This window comes from Amblyraja radiata, chromosome 6, assembly GCF_010909765.2.
Source record: "Amblyraja radiata isolate CabotCenter1 chromosome 6, sAmbRad1.1.pri, whole genome shotgun sequence".
Classification (NCBI taxonomy): domain Eukaryota; kingdom Metazoa; phylum Chordata; class Chondrichthyes; order Rajiformes; family Rajidae; genus Amblyraja; species Amblyraja radiata.
This window is the reverse complement of record NC_045961.1, coordinates 84,273,554-84,292,128: the sequence shown is the minus strand read 5'-3', so window position 1 is coordinate 84,292,128 and position 18,575 is coordinate 84,273,554. Positions and strand designations below refer to the sequence as shown.

At 44.0% G+C, this 18,575-nt stretch overlaps 1 protein-coding gene across 13 annotated transcripts in view; it reads left to right on the top strand.

The window, feature by feature from the left end:
- dock9 (dedicator of cytokinesis 9) overlaps nucleotides 1-11,554 on the top strand; it is a 317,738-nt gene extending 306,184 nt beyond the window's left edge. For 9 of the 13 annotated variants that reach the window (XM_033023076.1, XM_033023077.1, XM_033023074.1 and 6 more), the window contains 4 exons: nucleotides 4,577-4,767; nucleotides 5,212-5,312; nucleotides 5,404-5,542; nucleotides 10,100-11,554. In XM_033023076.1, the coding sequence (XP_032878967.1) occupies nucleotides 4,577-4,767; nucleotides 5,212-5,312; nucleotides 5,404-5,542; nucleotides 10,100-10,228 (560 nt within the window). In that variant the 3' untranslated portion in view covers nucleotides 10,229-11,554. The remainder of the gene's footprint in view (nucleotides 1-4,576; nucleotides 4,768-5,211; nucleotides 5,313-5,403; nucleotides 5,543-10,099) is intronic. The other 4 variants (XM_033023071.1, XM_033023070.1, XM_033023068.1 and 1 more) reach the window with 2 other exon arrangements.
- The last annotated feature ends 7,021 nt before the right edge of the window (nucleotides 11,555-18,575 follow it).

Below are 18,575 nucleotides of genomic sequence, written 5' to 3'. Positions count from 1 at the left end.
TATTAGGACCTTTTTTAGCCATCTCGAGATGGTCTGGACTGTCACTTTTTTGTGTGGTTGTTTGTAGCTGATTAAAAGTGACATTTCTTTGCCTCTGATGATCTTAGTATACTCCATATATAATAGTAAGTGTGTTACAATACAGAGACGATCATCTGTCGGGTAGGCCCTGAATTCTGTTTTTAGGCCTGCTGACCCCTGTCTGTTCTGTTTGACTAATTCATTGATGTGAAAAGTTAAATTTCCAGATGAAATAGTCATGTTGTCCAGCCTTAGTTTCTGTAGCGACTGGACCCTTAGTGCCGTGACCAAGGCCATCAGCGTGACTGTTTTCATAGTCAGTTTCTGTAGGGACAGAGCTGTAGCTGGAGACCAGTTACTTAACATGGTCAGTACAATGCTCACATTCCATATTTGGGAGTACCTGGTTCTTGGGGGATTAACATTAAAAATGCCCCTCATGAGTTTAGTTACCAGGGGGTGTGTCCCAACAGAATGCCGCTCTGTTCCTTGCCACAGGTATGTTGACAGAGCACTTCTGGCGCAGTTGATGGCACTATAACTGAGCCCCTCATCGTAATGGAGGCTTGCCAGGAATTCCAGAACAGACGGGATGTTCATAGATCTGTGGGTGATGTTATTGTTGTGACAGTACATTTCCCATTTCTTGATGTACACCAAGTACTGTTTTTTGGTGGACTGTCTGTGGGCCGCTGAAATAATATCCACTGTTCGATCCGTCAGTCCCAGGTGTAGTAGAGGTGCTTTCAAACTCTACAAATTAATAGGTTTATATAATTATTACATGGGTAACTTTCCCTTGTTGCGGGATGAACCAGTAAATTAGGTCTATGATGGATGGTGATGCATGGTTCTAATACCATGTCGAGTATCACCGGGAACCATGGTTGAGTAGGCCAATCGGGTACTATCAAAATACCAGACGCAGAGTCTTGCTGTATTTCCCTTAATACCCGACTGATGAGGCAGAAAGGAGGGAATGCATAAATAAACAATTTCCCCAAATGATGCCTCCTGTGCATTCCATCTCCCCCACAGCTGGAGATGGAATTGGTAGCACCCCAACCAAGTGCACTGGCATCAGTTAGCACAGACGGGTTGCTGATAATGATTGGATTGGAACAATGCCTAATGTTATCTTTCCACCATTTTAGTTCCATTATGGCCTCTGTTGGTAGCTTCATTGGTCTGTCAAAATGACCACCATAAATTTTTTGAGTGCTCGTATTTTAGCCCTCTGTAAATTTCGATAATGTAAAGGTCCGAATTGTGTGGCTGGAAACGCAGCCACTATTTACCCAATTATTCTTGCTACCAGTCTGTTGGATGGTTTAGTGATGTCAATGATTTTGCTGCAAGCCTCTATTAAGGCTGTAACCTTTTCTTTCGGCAAAGTCACTGACATGTGAACTGAGTTAATGGTGAACCCCAGATAATCCATTGTGTTAAATAACATCTGTGGTCACTTTCTTATGGGTACTGTATAGTAAGCATCTTTTAAAATCGATGCTTGCCATGTAGTAACCTTTGGAAATCAATTGCTTAGCAGTAACAAAGGTTTCCATCTTGAAATGAATATATTGTACGAAAGTATTCAAATTAGTCAAATCTATGATGATGCGGCAACCACCATCTTTCTTGTTTATGATAAAGATTTTGGACACGAATTCCTGTGATTCGTGTTGGGTTTTCTCAATTACTCCTTTTTTATAAAGCCGCTGTAGTTCAGCATGCGCTTTTGATTTTCCTATGCCTGTAAGCACGAACATTCGGTTCCGTACATGCTGAACTGGAGGGTTATGTTTTTGTATAAATTCTATGGTATAACCCTATACTGTTTAAAATATAAGTGTCGGTAGTTAACTTATTCCATGCATCCAGATAGAATTGTAATCTCCCACCAACCTCCATGCTCCCTTTAATTCGTAAGGAACCAGACCCACCTACCTCCATGGTTACTAGTGGTAGGTTTGTTACTTTTTCGGCATCCTCCGTGGATGTTGAGGCGCCGGTGTCTGCATCTGTAGTTGGGTCGGTGTTGAGGGTTAGCGCATTTCCCAGGAATGCCGGTCTGGGCCATGGCCTAAGAAAGACCGATGTTCAGTGTTCCTGGCCTTCGAGCTTTCACCAGTTTGTCTTGGCCGACTGGTGGTGCGTAGGGGTGCTGTTTTTGGCCGAAGTAGTTTTTAGACGTTGCTTTAATGAGCCCCAGGGTTGTAGCCTCTTCGTCAAGTTCTTTTACCTGTTTGGATAAGTCACCTCCAAATAGTAATATTGGTGGTTTGGAGGTTCCAGGTTTGCACAGGCCTGCAAATTAGGGTCTAAAGCCGGTTACCCCGCCAGGAGGATGGCACTCTTCCTAATGCTATTTAACTCTTATTGGGAGGTGCAAAATAAAGCCAGTGCATCCTGGTGATCTTGTGTCATGTCTTTTTTGTTTATTGTGCGGGCGAAAGCCGTAATTCCCGCTGTTAGGACTTTCAGAACTTTTTGTAGTTTCAAGTCCCTGGCTCTGATTGAGGCTCCGACATGTTTCCAAATACACTGGTTGACACTGGGAACATTCAGTGATTTGCAGTTCCCTGGTGGTAAGTGTCTCGCTGTGGTGTCCAATAATGCCTGTCCTTATAGCTGGTTAAATGACAAGTAGTCGATACTTGCGGCTATTTTAGGCTCCAGGTTTTGGCCAGTTTGGTCGGGTTGAATGGACTGGGACACCATATCCAATAGGTTTTCTTGCGCCCCATGCACACTAGGGGTATGTTCTGCACACCCCTATTCAGGGTCAGCCCAGAATTGACACCCCATACTCCCCTCTGATGAGGGAGAAACACTGTGCAGCCCTACAAGAGGTACTGCTGTAGGACTTACTAGCTGCCCACTGTGACTAGTCTCCATCTCCCGGAGCCTGCCACTTTGGTGTATTTGCTCCAACAGCCGCTCCAACTGGCTCCAATGCTCTCGGGCACTGGCCACTCACGGCTGCTCCTGTTCCCCCCAGCCGCTCCAACCGGCTCCAATGCTCACGGGCAGTGGCCGCTCGCGGCTGCTCCTGAAGCCGCTCCAACCGGCCCCAATGCTCACGGGCACTGGCCGCTCGCGGCTATTCAAAGTCGGACTCATCGGAGTCAACGACTCTGTTAGTTTTTTGCTTCGCTTTACCGCCCGGCCGTGGCCGGTGCGGGAGCGAAGTTGGGCACAGCTGTTCCCATTACGGGAGATTGGCGTGCCGTTGGCTGCTGCTGCTGGCTGCCCGCAACTCCGCGGTTCTCCCCCGCCAGCTTTTTCGCAGCCTTCGTGGATCTGTCCATGCCTCCACCCGTAAAGTAAGTGGAAAGAACGCAGAGTCTCCTTACCTGCTGTTCCCGGCTTTCAAATTCTGCCGCTAAGGGGAACGTCGTTCCCCCTGCTGTGACTCGTTGCAATGCATGTAGCGATATGACACGCATGCGTCCTTTCGGGGTTCTTCAGTTAGTCACTCACGTGACTCCAAAGTAAAATTCCAGAGATTCACCACTCTCTGTGTGAAATTTTTTTTTCTCATCTCGCTCCTAAAAGATTTCCCCCTTATCCTTAAACTGTGACCCCTTGTTCTGGACTTCCCCAACATCGAGAACAATCTTCCTGCATCTAGCCTGTCCAACCCCTTAAGAATTTTGTAAGTTTCTATAAGATCCCCCCTCAATCTTCTAAATTCTAGCGAGTACAAGCCGAGTCTATCCAGTCTTTCTTCATATGAAAGTCCTGACATCCCAGGAATTAGTCTGGTGAACCTTCTCTGTACTCCCTCCATGGCAAGAATGTCTTTTCTCAGATTAGGTGACCAAAACTGCACACAATACTCCAGGTGTGGTCTCACCAAGACCCTGTACAACTGCAGTAGAACCTCCCTGCTCCTATACTCAAATATTTTGCAATGAATGCTAACATACCATTCGCTTTCTTCGCTGCCTGCTGCACCTGCATGCCTACTTTCAATGACTGATGTACCATGACACCCAGGTTCGAGATCCTTCTTCAAACTGAGAGTCAGAGGAAAGAGAAAGGGGAGATATCAACAGTGATATAGAGAGATATGAAACAATGAATGAGAGATATGCAAAAAGTAACGATGATCAAGAATAGGTGGAGTCCACAATGGTACATATGAAGGAACTGTAGATGCTGGTTTAAACACCACCTATTCCATTTTTCCAGAGAAGCTGCCTGACCCGCTGAGTTATTCCAGCTTTTTGTGTCTATCTTAAGTTTAAACCAGCATCTGCAGTTCCTTTGTACACATTTCCCCAACATCTTTAAGGTCCCCATAAAACCTACATCTTTAACAAGCTTTTGTTTTTGTATTCTAGTACGTACGTTGGGGGCATTTTTCCATATTAAAGGTGTTGCACGAATGTTGCCCAAGTGTTGGGATTGAACATAAGCTCAGTAATCTGTTTCAAGAGTGAAACGCAAAAACATTGTCCTGAACATATAGAGAGCAATGGTTTCATAACAAGCATCTAATATCTTTGCTGCAGCATTCCTAATGTGAATTACGTTCTGTCCTCCGTAGCTATGCACTATTTCCCCTATGTGAAGAAGCGGATCCCTGTGATGTATCAGCAGCACATAGACCTGAATCCCATTGAGGTTGCAATCGACGAGATGAGCAATAAAGTGTCGGAGCTGCAGATACTGTGTTCCTCTTCTGATGTTGATATGATCAAACTGCAGCTCAAACTCCAAGGCAGTGTCATCGTACAGGTGGGATTTTCAACAGCATAAATAATGATCTGGCATTTACCCTTTGAGCACAGTTGTGGAATTGTACTCAAAAACTGCAGAATTGCTTTGGTTAGGCTATCAGATAATTTACTCATTTTCTTGTCCAATTTATTTTAAATGGAAGTGTTTTTTTTTTCAATGTACAAATCCAGATGTGTTCTATTTATGAGCAGTAACATAAGACAGTTTGTGATCCATTCAACTGAAAACGTTTGTCACCAAAAAAAAGGATTTTCAGATACTTGTCCAAATGTCTTTCAATTTGGATGTTCGATTCCCCTACTCTACCCGTGTGTGTCTACCCGATCTATTCCTCTCATGGTTTTGTACACTTTGTTGAGGATGACTGTCCATCAGGAAGGTATATTTGTCTCCAAGCTTTGATGTACTTGCCACGATCACCCTGTGCCATTATTTCCGTAGGTCAATGCTGGGCCATTAGCCTACGCCAGGGCCTTCCTGGAGGAAGCCAATGTGAAGAAGTACCCGGACAATAAAGTCAAGCAGCTGAAGGAGGTGTTCAGGTAAACGCCAGTGTGTCTGACCCATTATGACCTTGTCGGCCAATGCATCACTCGCCAACCGCGGCTCAGTGTCTGTTCTCCGTGTTCACAGGCAGTTTGTTGAAGCTTGTGGGCAAGCCTTGGTCATAAACGAACGTTTGATCAAGGAAGACCAGCTGGAGTATCAAGAAGAGATGAAGAGCAACTACAGGGATATGGTTCGTGAGTTGTCCAACATCATGCATGAGCAGGTGGGTCCCCCGACTGCATGTAGCAAACCCATTAACAACATACCTCACGGGAATGTGTTTTGTGACACAGAGTATGTATGGTTAGTCTAAATTATAATTATAACCTAAATTAGATTGATTAAACATCAAATGTACATTCACATCTTCAACTGCTTGGTCGTTTCTGGTGAACTGTGGCGTCCCCTCGTTGTGCAGCAACTGCGCTGCCCACCAGACCCGCCTTTACAAATCTTTTTGGCAGAAAGCCACACTTCCACACACTCATGAAGATCTGAACTCCACTTCCACCAACACCCCTTTTAATGGGCATTCCAGAGGATTGCTTCCAACCCCAAAGCGAAGGTAGCAATGAAACCAAGTACATTTTATAGAGGCATAGAGTGATACAGTGTGGAAACAGGCTCTTCGGCCCAACTTGCCCACACCGGCCAACATGTCCCAGCTACACTAGTCCCACCTGCCTGTGCTTGGTACATATCCCTCCAAACTTGTCCTATCCATATACCTGTCTAACTGGTTCTTAAACGTTGGGATAGTCCCAGCCTCATTTACCTCCTCTGGCAGCTTGTTCCATACACCCACCCCCCACCCTTTGTGTGAAAATGTTACCCCTCAAATTCCTGTTAACTCTTTTCACCTTCACCTTTAACCTATGTCCTCTGGTCCTTGATTCCCCCACTCTGGGCAAGAGATTCTGTGCATCCATCTGATCTATTCCTCTCATGATTTTATACATCTCTATAAGAACACCCCTCATCCTCCTGCGCTCCAAATAATAGAGACCCAGCCTACTCAACCTCTCCCTATAGCTCCGACCCTCTAATCATGGCAACATCCTCGTAAATCTTCCCTGAACCTTTTAAAGCTTGTCAATATCTTTCCTATAACATGGTGCCCAGAACTAAACACAATACTCTAAATGCGGTCTCACCAACGTCTTATACAACTGCAACATGACCTCCCAACTTCTATACTCAATACTCTGACTGATGAAGGTCACTGTGCCAAAAGCCGTTTTGACCACCTTATCTACCTGCGACTCAACCTTCAAGGAACCATGCACCTGCACTCCTAGATCCCTCTACAACACTCCCCAGAACCTGACCATTCACTGTGTAGGTCCTGCCCTTGTTAGACTTCCCAAAATGCAACACCTCACATTTTTCTGCATTAAATTCCATCAACCATTCCTCAGCTCACTTGGCCAATCGATCAAGATCCTGCTGCAATTTGTCACAACCATCTTCACTACCTGCAAAACCACTCACTTTTGTGTCATTAACAAACTTGCTAATCTTGCCCTGTGTATTCTCATCCAAATCATTGATGTAGATGACAAACAGCACCGAACCCTGAGGCACACCACTAGTCACAGGCCTCCAGTCCGAGAAGCAACCTTCCACCATCACTCGCTGCTTCCTTTGATGAAGCCCATCTGCTACTCATTCAGCTATCTCAATCAATCAATCAATCAAGATTTATTCATCACATACACAATAACAATAAAGTGCAGTGAAATGAAATTGCCAGCAGCGGTACAATAAAAAAGAACACACAATACACGATAAAAATGTAATACAAACATCCACCACAGCATTCTTCACTGTGGTGGAAGGCACAAAGTATAGCCAGTCCTCCTCCATTTTCCCCCGTGGTCGGGGCCATAATCTCTCCGCAGTCGCCGCTGCGGGCGGCCAGATCCTTGTATTCCACACGATCTAACCTTCCAGAGCAGCCTACCATGCGGAACCTTGTTGAATGCCTTACTGAAATCCATGTATACAACATCTACAGCTCTGCCCTCATCGACCTTTTTGGCCACATCTTCAAAAAATTCAATCAGATTTGTGAGACTCGACCTGCCACGTAAAAAACAATGCTGACTATCCTTAATCAGCCTTTGTCCATTCGAATGCCTGTATATAGACACAAAAAGCTGGAATTACTCAGCGGGACAGGCAGCATCTCTGGAGAGAAGGAATCGGCGACGTTTCGTGCATCGACCCTTCTTCAGTCCCGACCCGAAATGTCACCCATTCCTTCTCTCCAGAGATGCTGCCTGTCCCGCTGAGTTACTCCAGCTTTTTGTGTCCATCTTCGGTTTAAACCAGCAACTGCAGTTCCATCTTACACAAATGTCAGTCTAACCTATCCCTCAGAATACTTTCTCGTAACTGTCCAACTACAGATGTTAAGCTCACCGACCTATCGTTCCCTGTAATTTTCCTCCATCCCTTCTTGAATAGAGGCACACCATTTGCCACCCTCCAGTCTTCCGGCACCTCTCCTGTATTTATGGACGACTCGTAAATTTCAACCAGGGCTCCCGCAATTTCCAGCTAGTTTCCCTCAATGTCCTCGGATATATCTGATCAGGCCCCGGAGATTTGTCTACCTTCATACACATAGTACCTTCAGTACTTCTTCGACGGTAACACTGACTGCTCTCAAGACACTTCCATTGACTGCCCCAAGTTCCTCCGTCCTGCTGTCTTTCTTGTCGGTAAATATGGAGGAGAAATACTCATTGAGGACCTTGCCCATCTCCTGTGGCTCCACACAGAGTTGACCACTTTGATTCCTGAGAGGTCCCACTCTCTAGTTACCCTTTTCCCCCTTGTGTTTATAAAATCTTTCGGGATCGTCCTTAATGCTACCCGCCAGAGCTATCTCCTAGCCCCTTTTCGCCCTTCTGATTTTCTTTTTCAGTTTACTCCTTAGTTCCCGAAACTCCTCCAAGGAGGCACTTGATCCCAGCTGCCTATACCTGTCCCATACATCCTTCTTATTTTTGACCAATGCCTCAATTTCCCTCGTCAGCCAAGCTTCCTTACATTTGCCTGCTTTGCCTTCACTCTAACAGAGACGTACATACCCTGAGCTTTTGTCAGCAAAATTTTTTAAAACATCCCACTTGACTGATATTCCTTTTCCCTCAAATAACCTGCTCCAGTAAACTTGAGCGAGATCCTCTCTCATACCCTCAAAGTTGGCCTTATCCCAGAAGAGCATTTTCACACAAGGGCCCTCACTGCCCCTATCCATAAATATATTATTCAATTTTCTTTTGTTCTTCTTCATCTGGGAAATGTCTAACTACCTTTCCTGCAATATTTGGAACCACCTAATGTGAGATCTGGCAGCTCGAATTGGAAACCACTGCAGTCGAACTATGAAGAGCAGGGATATTCTTGCAGATGGAAGGAACGCTTTGCATATCTCGTTAGATCCTGGAACCTTGGCCCTGCCAATCTTTCCAAACACTTTGTCATTTGCTTCTCCAGTGGAGAAAGGCAGGGATTTAAGACTCAAAGGAGAAAGATCTTTGTTACATATTTATGCTGATTGATAAGTGGTGTTCTACCTGTATCAGAAGAACCTTTTATTCCTTTCAGTGTATTTTTCCCATTCTGGGAAATTTGTGTTGTAGAGTCTTTGACAGGTAAGATTTTGATATTTGCGACGGTCAGAAATGTGGCTGGCGTTCTTCTGTAATCGGCTTTAAGAAAAAAAAATATTTTGAACTGTACCATTTCAAATAGTGATATGTGGTTCCATCCAGCTGGTCTTGAACAGGCAGGTTTACTGCAAAAGACCATAAGACAGGAGCAAAATTAGGCCCGTCAGCCTATCGAGTCTATTTCGCCATTCAATCGTTGCTGGTCTATTTTTCTCTCTCAATCCCATTCTCTTCCCTTCTCCCCATGACCTTTGACACCCATACCTGTCAAGAACCTATCAATCTTCACTTTAAAAGCACCCCATGTCTTGGCCTCCACAGCTATCTGTGGCAGTGAATTCCACAGATTTATCACCCTCTGGCTAAAGAAATTCCTCCTCATTTCCGTTCTAAAGGTCCATCTTTTTATTCTGAGACTGTACCCGGAATTTCTCGACGCTCCCATTACCGGAAACATCCTTTCCACGTCCACTCTATCCAGGCCTTTCATTATCCGGTAGGTTTCAATGAGATTCTAAACTTCAGCGAGTACAGGCCCAGAGCCATCACTCTGAATATAACTGCAACCTTCCAATTTCACTGCAAGTTTGTGGGCCCATTTTATTTGTTTTTTAATCATTCAGTTCCTTTTATGCTACGATCTTTTTAAAATTGTCATGAGGCAATGTTGCATGATCCCGACTTTGTGCGACACGTTAAGATAAAAAGATAAAAACATGTTAAGATAAAAAGAGGGAAAATAAAAGAAGGAATGCTGAGATATTTTATTAACCCGCAATTTAGAACTACCTGTACTTCTAGGATATAAATTGGAGTGTGATACAAATGAAAACTAACCCATGTATTCTCTCATTTTCTCCTTTTCTCTGAATGCTTCCTCATGTAATGTGAGCAGATTGGATGGTAATGTCCCCGTTGATATGTCTGCAAATGCATGGCATCAGCGTGTTTGTGTGCGCAACGATCTTGGAATTAACTTGAAACCCGTTGCCCATTTTGGGTCGTTGGCTTTAGAAATGGTTGCGCGAGCGAAGTTGTCTTTCTGTCGAGGCCGTGCCGCGCGCTTTGTGTTGAACTCGTGTGTTTTCCTTGTTCAGATTTCGCTGGCGGACGATGGGATGAAGATCAGCCACCTGCCCGACTCGTATCACATCTTCAACGCAATCAGTGGAACAGCGGGTGGGACTGTAGTCCAGGGCATCTCGAACTCGTCCTCCATGGTTTGAGCGCCAAGGGTTACCAGCGGCGGTCTTTCCTTGCATGTTTTCACTCAGGATACTTCTCATGCAGGATGGCAGATGAGTTCCGCCTTACCTTTCGAAAAGCCAGGCCAACTGGGTTGTGAACCCAAAAGAAATCACGTTTTGCACATTTGAGCTCTGATCCAGAGAATGCAATTGAATTTTAAGTGTTCTCCGAGGAACTTTGCTAGTCCGCATTAAACTGTACATATTTTAGTATTCCGTGGTGGAACTGGCTCCATTGCTTTGCTACTCAAACCTGTCTTAAAAGTATAGACTTTGTATGTTTAATATATTAGAAAACAAAACAGGGAATAATGTTAGCACCAATATTTTTGCTGTCTGTTTACACATATCTATTACCTGTATATAGTTATTAAAAACAAGGTGGCATAAGGAAGTTGTATTCCGAATAGGATATGTGGTCTCATGCAACAGAATTTAAGATTATAGTTAAGCTGTGTTTAAAAAAAAAATTGGGTTCAGCATAATAGACTCTGTGCAGGTTACAGGAGTGTTAGTATATATCAGGCAGGACTGAATGACTTCTGGTGAAATTCAATGCTTTTGGCACGTGTTGTCATGCATAAACATTTAATGCATGTAGCTTTGCATTTCTCACAGCTGTCTCCCTGATAATGGCAGTGATGTTCCACCACAGTGCACTAATGAGCCTAAATGTAAAATTATTCCAGTGTACAGTTGTTATCTGTTCAGTCACCAGGTGCGTGGAGCTTTCTGTACACAGTCGCGTTTGTAGTAAAAGTATTTTCATGAGCTGTAATGTTGAACAATATAGAGATTCACCAGAGACTAGCATTATTGCCTTGCCTATAACAAAGAAAAGTGTCACTGAGGGAACGTTGAATCAGGGTATTTTAACTTCTCCAGTGACATGCACAGTATATTTTACAAATGCCCTTTGTTTTTACTCTTGTACATTATTGAGTGCAATATTCATCATTAAGCTTTATCCCAGATGTACACAGTCTTTGGTATGTTTTTTGATAAAAGAATCTCACATAGCATATACCTTTTCTTTGCCAAAGTGACAGAAAATTATCAGCAATCATTTTTACTTTTTATTTGTCTAACTTAAATCATTATACCATCAGAATTGTTTTTGAAAACATTAATGAAATTTTATATTTGGGGGAAAGTTAAGGATTTTAATTTTATTTAAACTGGAACTATTGTCCTGCTGTATGTAAATTTAAATGTTGTAACAAAAGTTTGCTCATTCATTATCCAGCTGTTTTGTTTTGTACATGTGGCTTTGTCCAATAAATATTTGCCTTGAGACTTTTCTAACCTTTGTGTTTACAGTTTGGGTGATTTCATTGTTTCTGAGTTGGTTTAACATTGGAACAGGAATTCATCTTCAGTGTCTTGCATTAAGCATGGAAAGGTGTGCAATGTGTAGAAAGGAACTTCAGATGCTGGTTTATACCAAAGACAGGCACAAAGTGCTGGAGTAACTCAGCGAGTCAAGGCAGATTTCTGGAGAAAAAAGGATGGGTGACGTTTCGGGTCGAGATCCTTCTTCAGACTGAAAGTAGGGGGGAAGTAGAGGGAGACACAAAGTGCTGGAGTAAGTCTGGGTCAGGCAGCATCTCAAAAAAAAAAAGGATGGGGAACACAAAATGCTGGAGTAACAGTGGGTCAGGAGGCATCTTATTTTAGAATAGAAGAATGCCAGAATGCCATTTAAACAAACAAGGTTCAAACAAAATTTTGTTCCTGCAGTCATAACAGCAAAAAAAAAACACACACAATTAACACAATTCATACAATACAAATTTATTGTCGTTTGAGCCCCAGTGAGACTCAAACGAAATTTTGTTTCCACAGCCATACAAACAAAAACAATTTCCTACAGACATACACACAATTAAGTTCACACAAACATCCATCACAGTGAACCCACTGTGATGGAAGGCAAAAGTCTTTTCTCTCCCCTGCTCTCCATGTCTCTCCCGATGTCCAAGCCCCCCAGGCGGGCGATGATAAGTCCCACGGCCATTTTAGGCCGTACCGGGCGATTTACGGCCCCGCTCCCGGTCTAGAAGTCTCGAAGTTGGAGCCCCCGGCGGGCGCTGTAATGTCCCACGGCCACGAAGCCGTGCCGGGTGATGTACTTCCCCGCTCCGGGTCGTTCCAAACCCCGCGACACGGGCTGGAAAAGTCGCGTTGCGGGAGCTCCGGGAAGCGGTCTCTCTCTCCCCCCGGACCCGCGAGCTCCCGATGCCCCAGTCCACCGGACCTGCGGCTGCGTTGCTGGAGCCTCCGAGCCCCAGGAGTCGAGTCGCAGCAGCGAGTCACCACCGCTCCCCACGCTCCGAGGCCGGCCAGCCTCACGATGGTGAGTAGTCCGCAGCGCAGTCTCCTGAGCCCCCGGGTCGTTCAGGTTGGAGGCCGCTCCACGGTGCTAGGCCCCAACGACAACGGAGACCCGACAGGGAAAAGGTCGGGTCTCCCGGACAGGGAAGAGATTTTAAACGGTTTCCCCCTCCCCCCCCCCGCCCCCCACATATACACATTTAAAAACCAGTATTTAAAAAACACCAAACACTACATTTAACTAGACAAAAAATAAAAAAAGACAGACAGGCTGTAGGAGCCGCTGCAACGAGTCGCCCCGCCACCAGCTCGGGGGGGTCAAAGGGCCACACAAACATCCATCACAGTGAATCTCCAAAGACCTCCTCACTGCGATGGAAGGCAAAAGTCTTATCTCTTCCCTATTCTCTGTTCTTTATTCCTCATCCCGCGGACATGCAGTCGAGCTGCTGAGTTGAGCTGATCGAGGCTCTTGATGTTGGAACCCCCGGCGGGCGATGGTAAGTCCCGCGGCCGTTTAAGCCGCGCCGGGCGATGTAAGGCCCTGCTCCTGGTCAGTTTAAAATCTAGTAAAATTTAGTTTAAAGATACAGCGTGGAAACAGGCCCTTTGACCCCCCCGAGTCCGCACCAACCAGCGATCCCCGCACACTAACACTACTCACACTAGGGACAATTTACATTTGTACCAAGCCAATTAACAGTAAGATTAAACGAGAACTTACCAGTTTGAAGTTTGATCTTTATTTTATGAGGAGTTACGTTGAGGGACTACGTGAAGAAGGCCCGTCCAGGCGCACGTGCGTCAATCTTCAAAGCAGCGGTGTGAAATCACAGATGATATATACCGAAGGATAATAGTAAGCTATGTGATACAAACTTAACTTACCTTTGATCTTTATTAGGGTGGGAGCGGAGGGCACGTAGTCCCTCAACGTAACTCCTCATAAAATAAAGATCAAACTTCAAACTGGTAAGTTCTCATTTAATCTTGCTATTTTACTTCGGAGTCACGTGAGTGACTACGTGAAGATTTTAAAGCTTCTGTGTTTCAGGCCGTAGATTCAATTCCGGCGTATCACTGCATTTTGATTGACTCTATGAGTGAAAGACAGTCAATAACATGCAACCATAACATATGTTTAATCAGTTAATGGTTTATTTTATGATAAACATTATGTGTTCCATTTTAATCACTGGGAACATTTAATACTGAATCCAAAACAGTACCACCAAATACACCAGGGTCTGCAATCTCTTTGTGGTAATACTTGTAAAACATCCTTTGCCCATCCTGCGGCCGCGAGGATATGGTCTATTGGAACGTCCAAATCCTTGGCCGCCGATGTTGCCGCCGCCCTGGTGGAATGAGATTTAAATTTGTCAGTATCAATTCCTGAATCCAATAGCACCTTCTTCAGCCATCTTGAAATTGTTTGTGTTGACACTTTTTTGAGTGTTTTTTTTATGGCTGATAAGGTATGCGGATTCTACACCTCTAAGGTGCTTGGTGGTCTCAATGTAGTGTTTCAAATATGTAACTACACATAGTCTTTGATCTGTAGGATATGCTGAAAAAACCAATTTACACCCCGAGACTCCTAGTCTGCTCTGTTTTAGCAAGTCATAGACATAGAATGTAATTTCCTCTGTTGTCATTCCCATTCTGTCTACCCGTAATTTGTGTAATGTTTGTACTCTTTGGGCTGAGACTAAAGCCATTAACATGACGACTTTCATAGTGATTTTGTCTAAAGACAAATTTGAGTTGGGACTCCAATCCCGAAGTAATGTGAGTACATCCCTCACATTCCAGATTTCCGTATATCTCGGTCTGGGAGGTTTAGCATTAAAGATGCCCTTCATGTATCTACAAATCAAGGGGTGTGATCCTAGAACCTGTTGTTCAGATGCTCTCGATAAATATGCAGAGAGGGCACTCCTTGCAGTGTTGATCGCACTATAACTTAAATTAGCATCAAAATGTAATGTTGACAAGAATTCTACAACATCTGAAGTGGCTGCAGTGTGGTAAGAAATGTTTTGTGTTGCACAAAACTGCTCCAATTTCTTAATGTAAGAAATGTACTGCTTCTGGTTACTATCCCTCCAGGATCCTGCAATTACATCCATAGTGCGATCTGATAGTCTTCTTCCGAAATATGGCCTTTTTAGAATCTGCAAATCAACAAATCAATACGATCATGTAAAGGATGAAAATCACCAGTTACAGGGTGCACGAGTAGGTTTTCTTGTCTTGAGATATGCATTATAGGTTCTGTCATCATTTTTAACACTAGTGGATACCATGGTTGTGTGGGCCAATCTGGAACCACCAACAATCCTGAAGCATTATCTTGTTTGGTCTTTTGTAGACATCTACTGATAAGACAAAAGGGAGGAAATGCATATAAAAACATTCCACCCAAATTTAACGAGAATGCATCTACCCCTGTTGCATCTGGGTCTGGTTCCCACGAAACATATTGAGGTAACTGGTGGTTCAATCTGGATGCAAACAAGTCAATTTCTGGTTTTCCAAATTTTTGCACAATGTTATGGAAAATGTCACGATTTAACATCCATTCTGTATTGTCATTAAATTTCCGTGACCTAGTGTCTGCAATTATATTGAATTTACCTGGTAGGTAAATTGCAGAAAGCCAAATGTCTCGTAATGCACCAGTGCCAAATCATGTTTGCCAATCTGTCATATGCTTCTGACTTGATTCCACCCATATGATTGACATATGCTACTGCCGTAGTGTTGTCAATCTGAACCTGTACATGCAAATTTTGTACCTTGCGGCAAAGGGCTGTCGTTGTGGATTCAGTGTTTCCCACAATTAAAATGTCATCCAAATAAGCCATTATCAAATGGCCTTGGGCTCTTAACAATGCTAAAATTGGTTTTCGCAGTTTTGTAAACAATCTAGGGGCTGAGGTTAAGCCATAAGGCAATGGTTTGAATTGCCATAATTGATTCATCCAGACAAATTTCAAATATCTACGATCTTTAACATGCACGGCCACAGAGTAATATGCATCTTGGAGATCTATGCTTGCCATATAGCATTCTGTTGAAATTAAATGCAAAGCATTAATAAATGTCTCCATTTTGAAATGTTTATACTGTACAAAAGGGTTGAGACTTGTAAGATCTAAAATGATTCTACAGCCACCATCCTTTTTTGGTCTAGAAAAAGTACTAGATATCTCAATCACCCCTTTTTTACTCAATATGTCAAATTCTACGAATGATTCTATTCTCTTCTTTAGAGAAAGAATGTATTTGTATTGGGATATGTTGAGTAGGGGGATTTTCATTTTTGGTAGAATTCAATTCTAAACCCCATTATACTGCACAGTATATAAGCATCAGTTGTTATTTTTTGCCATTCTTTTAGGAAGAATTGTAACCTTCCCATAATTTGTGAATAGGAAACATCTGATATGTTTCTATCAGAACCAGAACCACCTACCTCAGGGTTTGCTGGTGTCACTTTTTGTACCTTGCCCCTTGTGGGAATACCATGTCCTCCACGTCCTGGGGTCGTGCGCCAATAGCGTGTATACGGGTACGAGTGACCTGTTCCTTCACCAGCTCCAGCCACCCTTCTGTATGGATATTGCCTTCGAATTGTTCTGCCAAACATCGGTGGTTTCATCATACCGATCGTTTTTGATTCTTCGTTTAAAACTTTCCGTGTTTTGGCAAGATCTTCTCCAAAGAGTAAGTATGGCAATTGTATATTAGATGGTTTACAGAGCCCTGCAAACTTAGGATGTATGTTAGGTCTTATCGCAGTTTTACGAATACAGTTTATTTCAAAATGTGCATTACACATCATTCCCATAACATCCTGTTGTGACGTTGTCACATTTCCTTCTTCCAGGTCTCTGGCAAACGCCGTAATGCTCAACCCCATTAATCTTAGTACCCGCTGTAACCTCATTTCTTGAGCGCGTACTGCGGTGCCCATATAACTCCACACTTCACTGTTGACAGCTGGGACTGCTAGCAGAGCGCATTTCTGCGGGATTTCATACTTGTTCACAATCTCATCCATCGTTGGTTCTTCCAAATGATGGGAAAGCAGGTAATTTATACTTTCTGCTATATCCTCTGGTAGAGGTTGTCCCTTGTGTCTCGGACTAAAGAATCTTTGGGCCAGACCTGGTACTTTGAGCTGTATTATCGGGCTCTAGTCTTCATATGATTCATTGTCAGAATATTCTGGATATTCCTCCTCATAATGGGGTTCACCTGGCATTTCTTCATCAGGTATTTCATGCGCTGGCTCTCTGATAGGCCTACGCTTAGTAAACCCTTTTTTGGGTATCTCAGGCTCTTCCATAGAACCATATTCTGGCAGCCCTCTTTTGGATGCTGCTTCATACGCTGGCTCTCCTGTAGACCAACGTCTGTATTGTCTTTCAGACATTTCTGTTGCTGGCTCTGCTAGGCCAACATACATATTCATCATGTTCAAGAAGGAACTGCAGATGCTGGAAAATCGAAGGTACACAAAAATGCTGGAGAAACTCAGCGGGTGCAGCAGCATCTATGGAGCGAAGGAGATAGGTAGGGTTTCGGGCCGAAACGTTACCTATCTCCTTCGTTCCATAGATGCTGCTGCACCCGCTGAGTTTCTCCAGCATTTTTGTGTACCTACATATTCATCATCATCATCAGGCATTTCGGTCGCTGGTTCACTTCTAGGCCAACGTTTCCCAGGACCTCTCCTGGGTGTTCCATACGCTGGCTCTCCTATAGGCCCGCGTTTTTTATACTGCTTCTGGAGTTTGCCTTTATAAATCATTTTACCCATGAGGAATTCCAATTGAGAAACTCTGTCTGACATAACTTCTGGTTCAGACTCGTCCGAGTCTACTGGCCTGTTAGTTTTCTTTTTGGCCTTACTCCCTGTGGGCGTTTCAACCGGGATTTTTTCTCCCGTTTTAGAAGTTGCTGGTTTTTCTCCCGTCGACTTTTTAGTCGGGCGCCCGCTACTCTCAGACATTATGTCTTCTTGAGTGCTTACTGCGGTGCGCTTTCCCTTATTTCTCCCACCATTCTCCATTTAGTAAGACTTGCCGGTGTTCTCTGCACGCAGTCTCCACGGAGAAAAGCAGCCTGAAAGTGAAAGTAAAAAGTACTTACCTTCAGGTTTTCTTTCACTCACCGCTTGGAGGGCTCTGCACCTCCTACCGCGGTCGCAGCACAATGCGTCTGACGATATATGACGCTCGTGCGCCTGGACGGGCCTTCTTCACGTAGTCACTCACATGACTCCGAGGTAAAATCTTACGTCTTTGGAGTGTAGGATGAAACTGAATATCTTGGAGAAAATTTACGCAGGTCACGGGGAGAACATACAAATTCCGTACAGACAAGTGCCCATGGTCAGGATCAAACCCAGGTCTCTGTAGCTGTGAGGCAGTAGCTCTACTGCTACGCCACCATGCCGCCCTGACTGATGGGATGACACAAAGTTCTGGACTTTCAGTCTGAGGAAGGCTCCTAACCTGAAATGTCACCTATCCTTTTTCTCCAGGGATGCTGCATGACCCGCTGAGTTACTCCAGCACTATGTGTCTGTCCAAGGTGTGTAATGTCCTATGTTTCCGAACTTTAATTCCAGAAGCTAGAACTGCAATTGACATTGTGTTGCCCATTTGGAACCAACAACGAAGAATAAATTTCAATGTAACAATGTTATTGGAAGAGTTTGAGACATATCCTGGTAAACTAAATGTTGACTTTGGACACACTTACTCCTGGACTTTAGACATGGCATCCTCCTCACAGTTCTCACTGCCACCCACCTCTTTTGGTAGGAGAATGGTGGTAGATGATATAAATTATGAAAGGCCACACAGTGCTGGTGTAACTCAGCAGGTCAGGCAGCATCCCTGGAGAACATAGGTAGGTGATGTTCCAGGTCGAGACCCTTCTTCAGACAGACACTTCAGTTCGACGCAGGAGATAC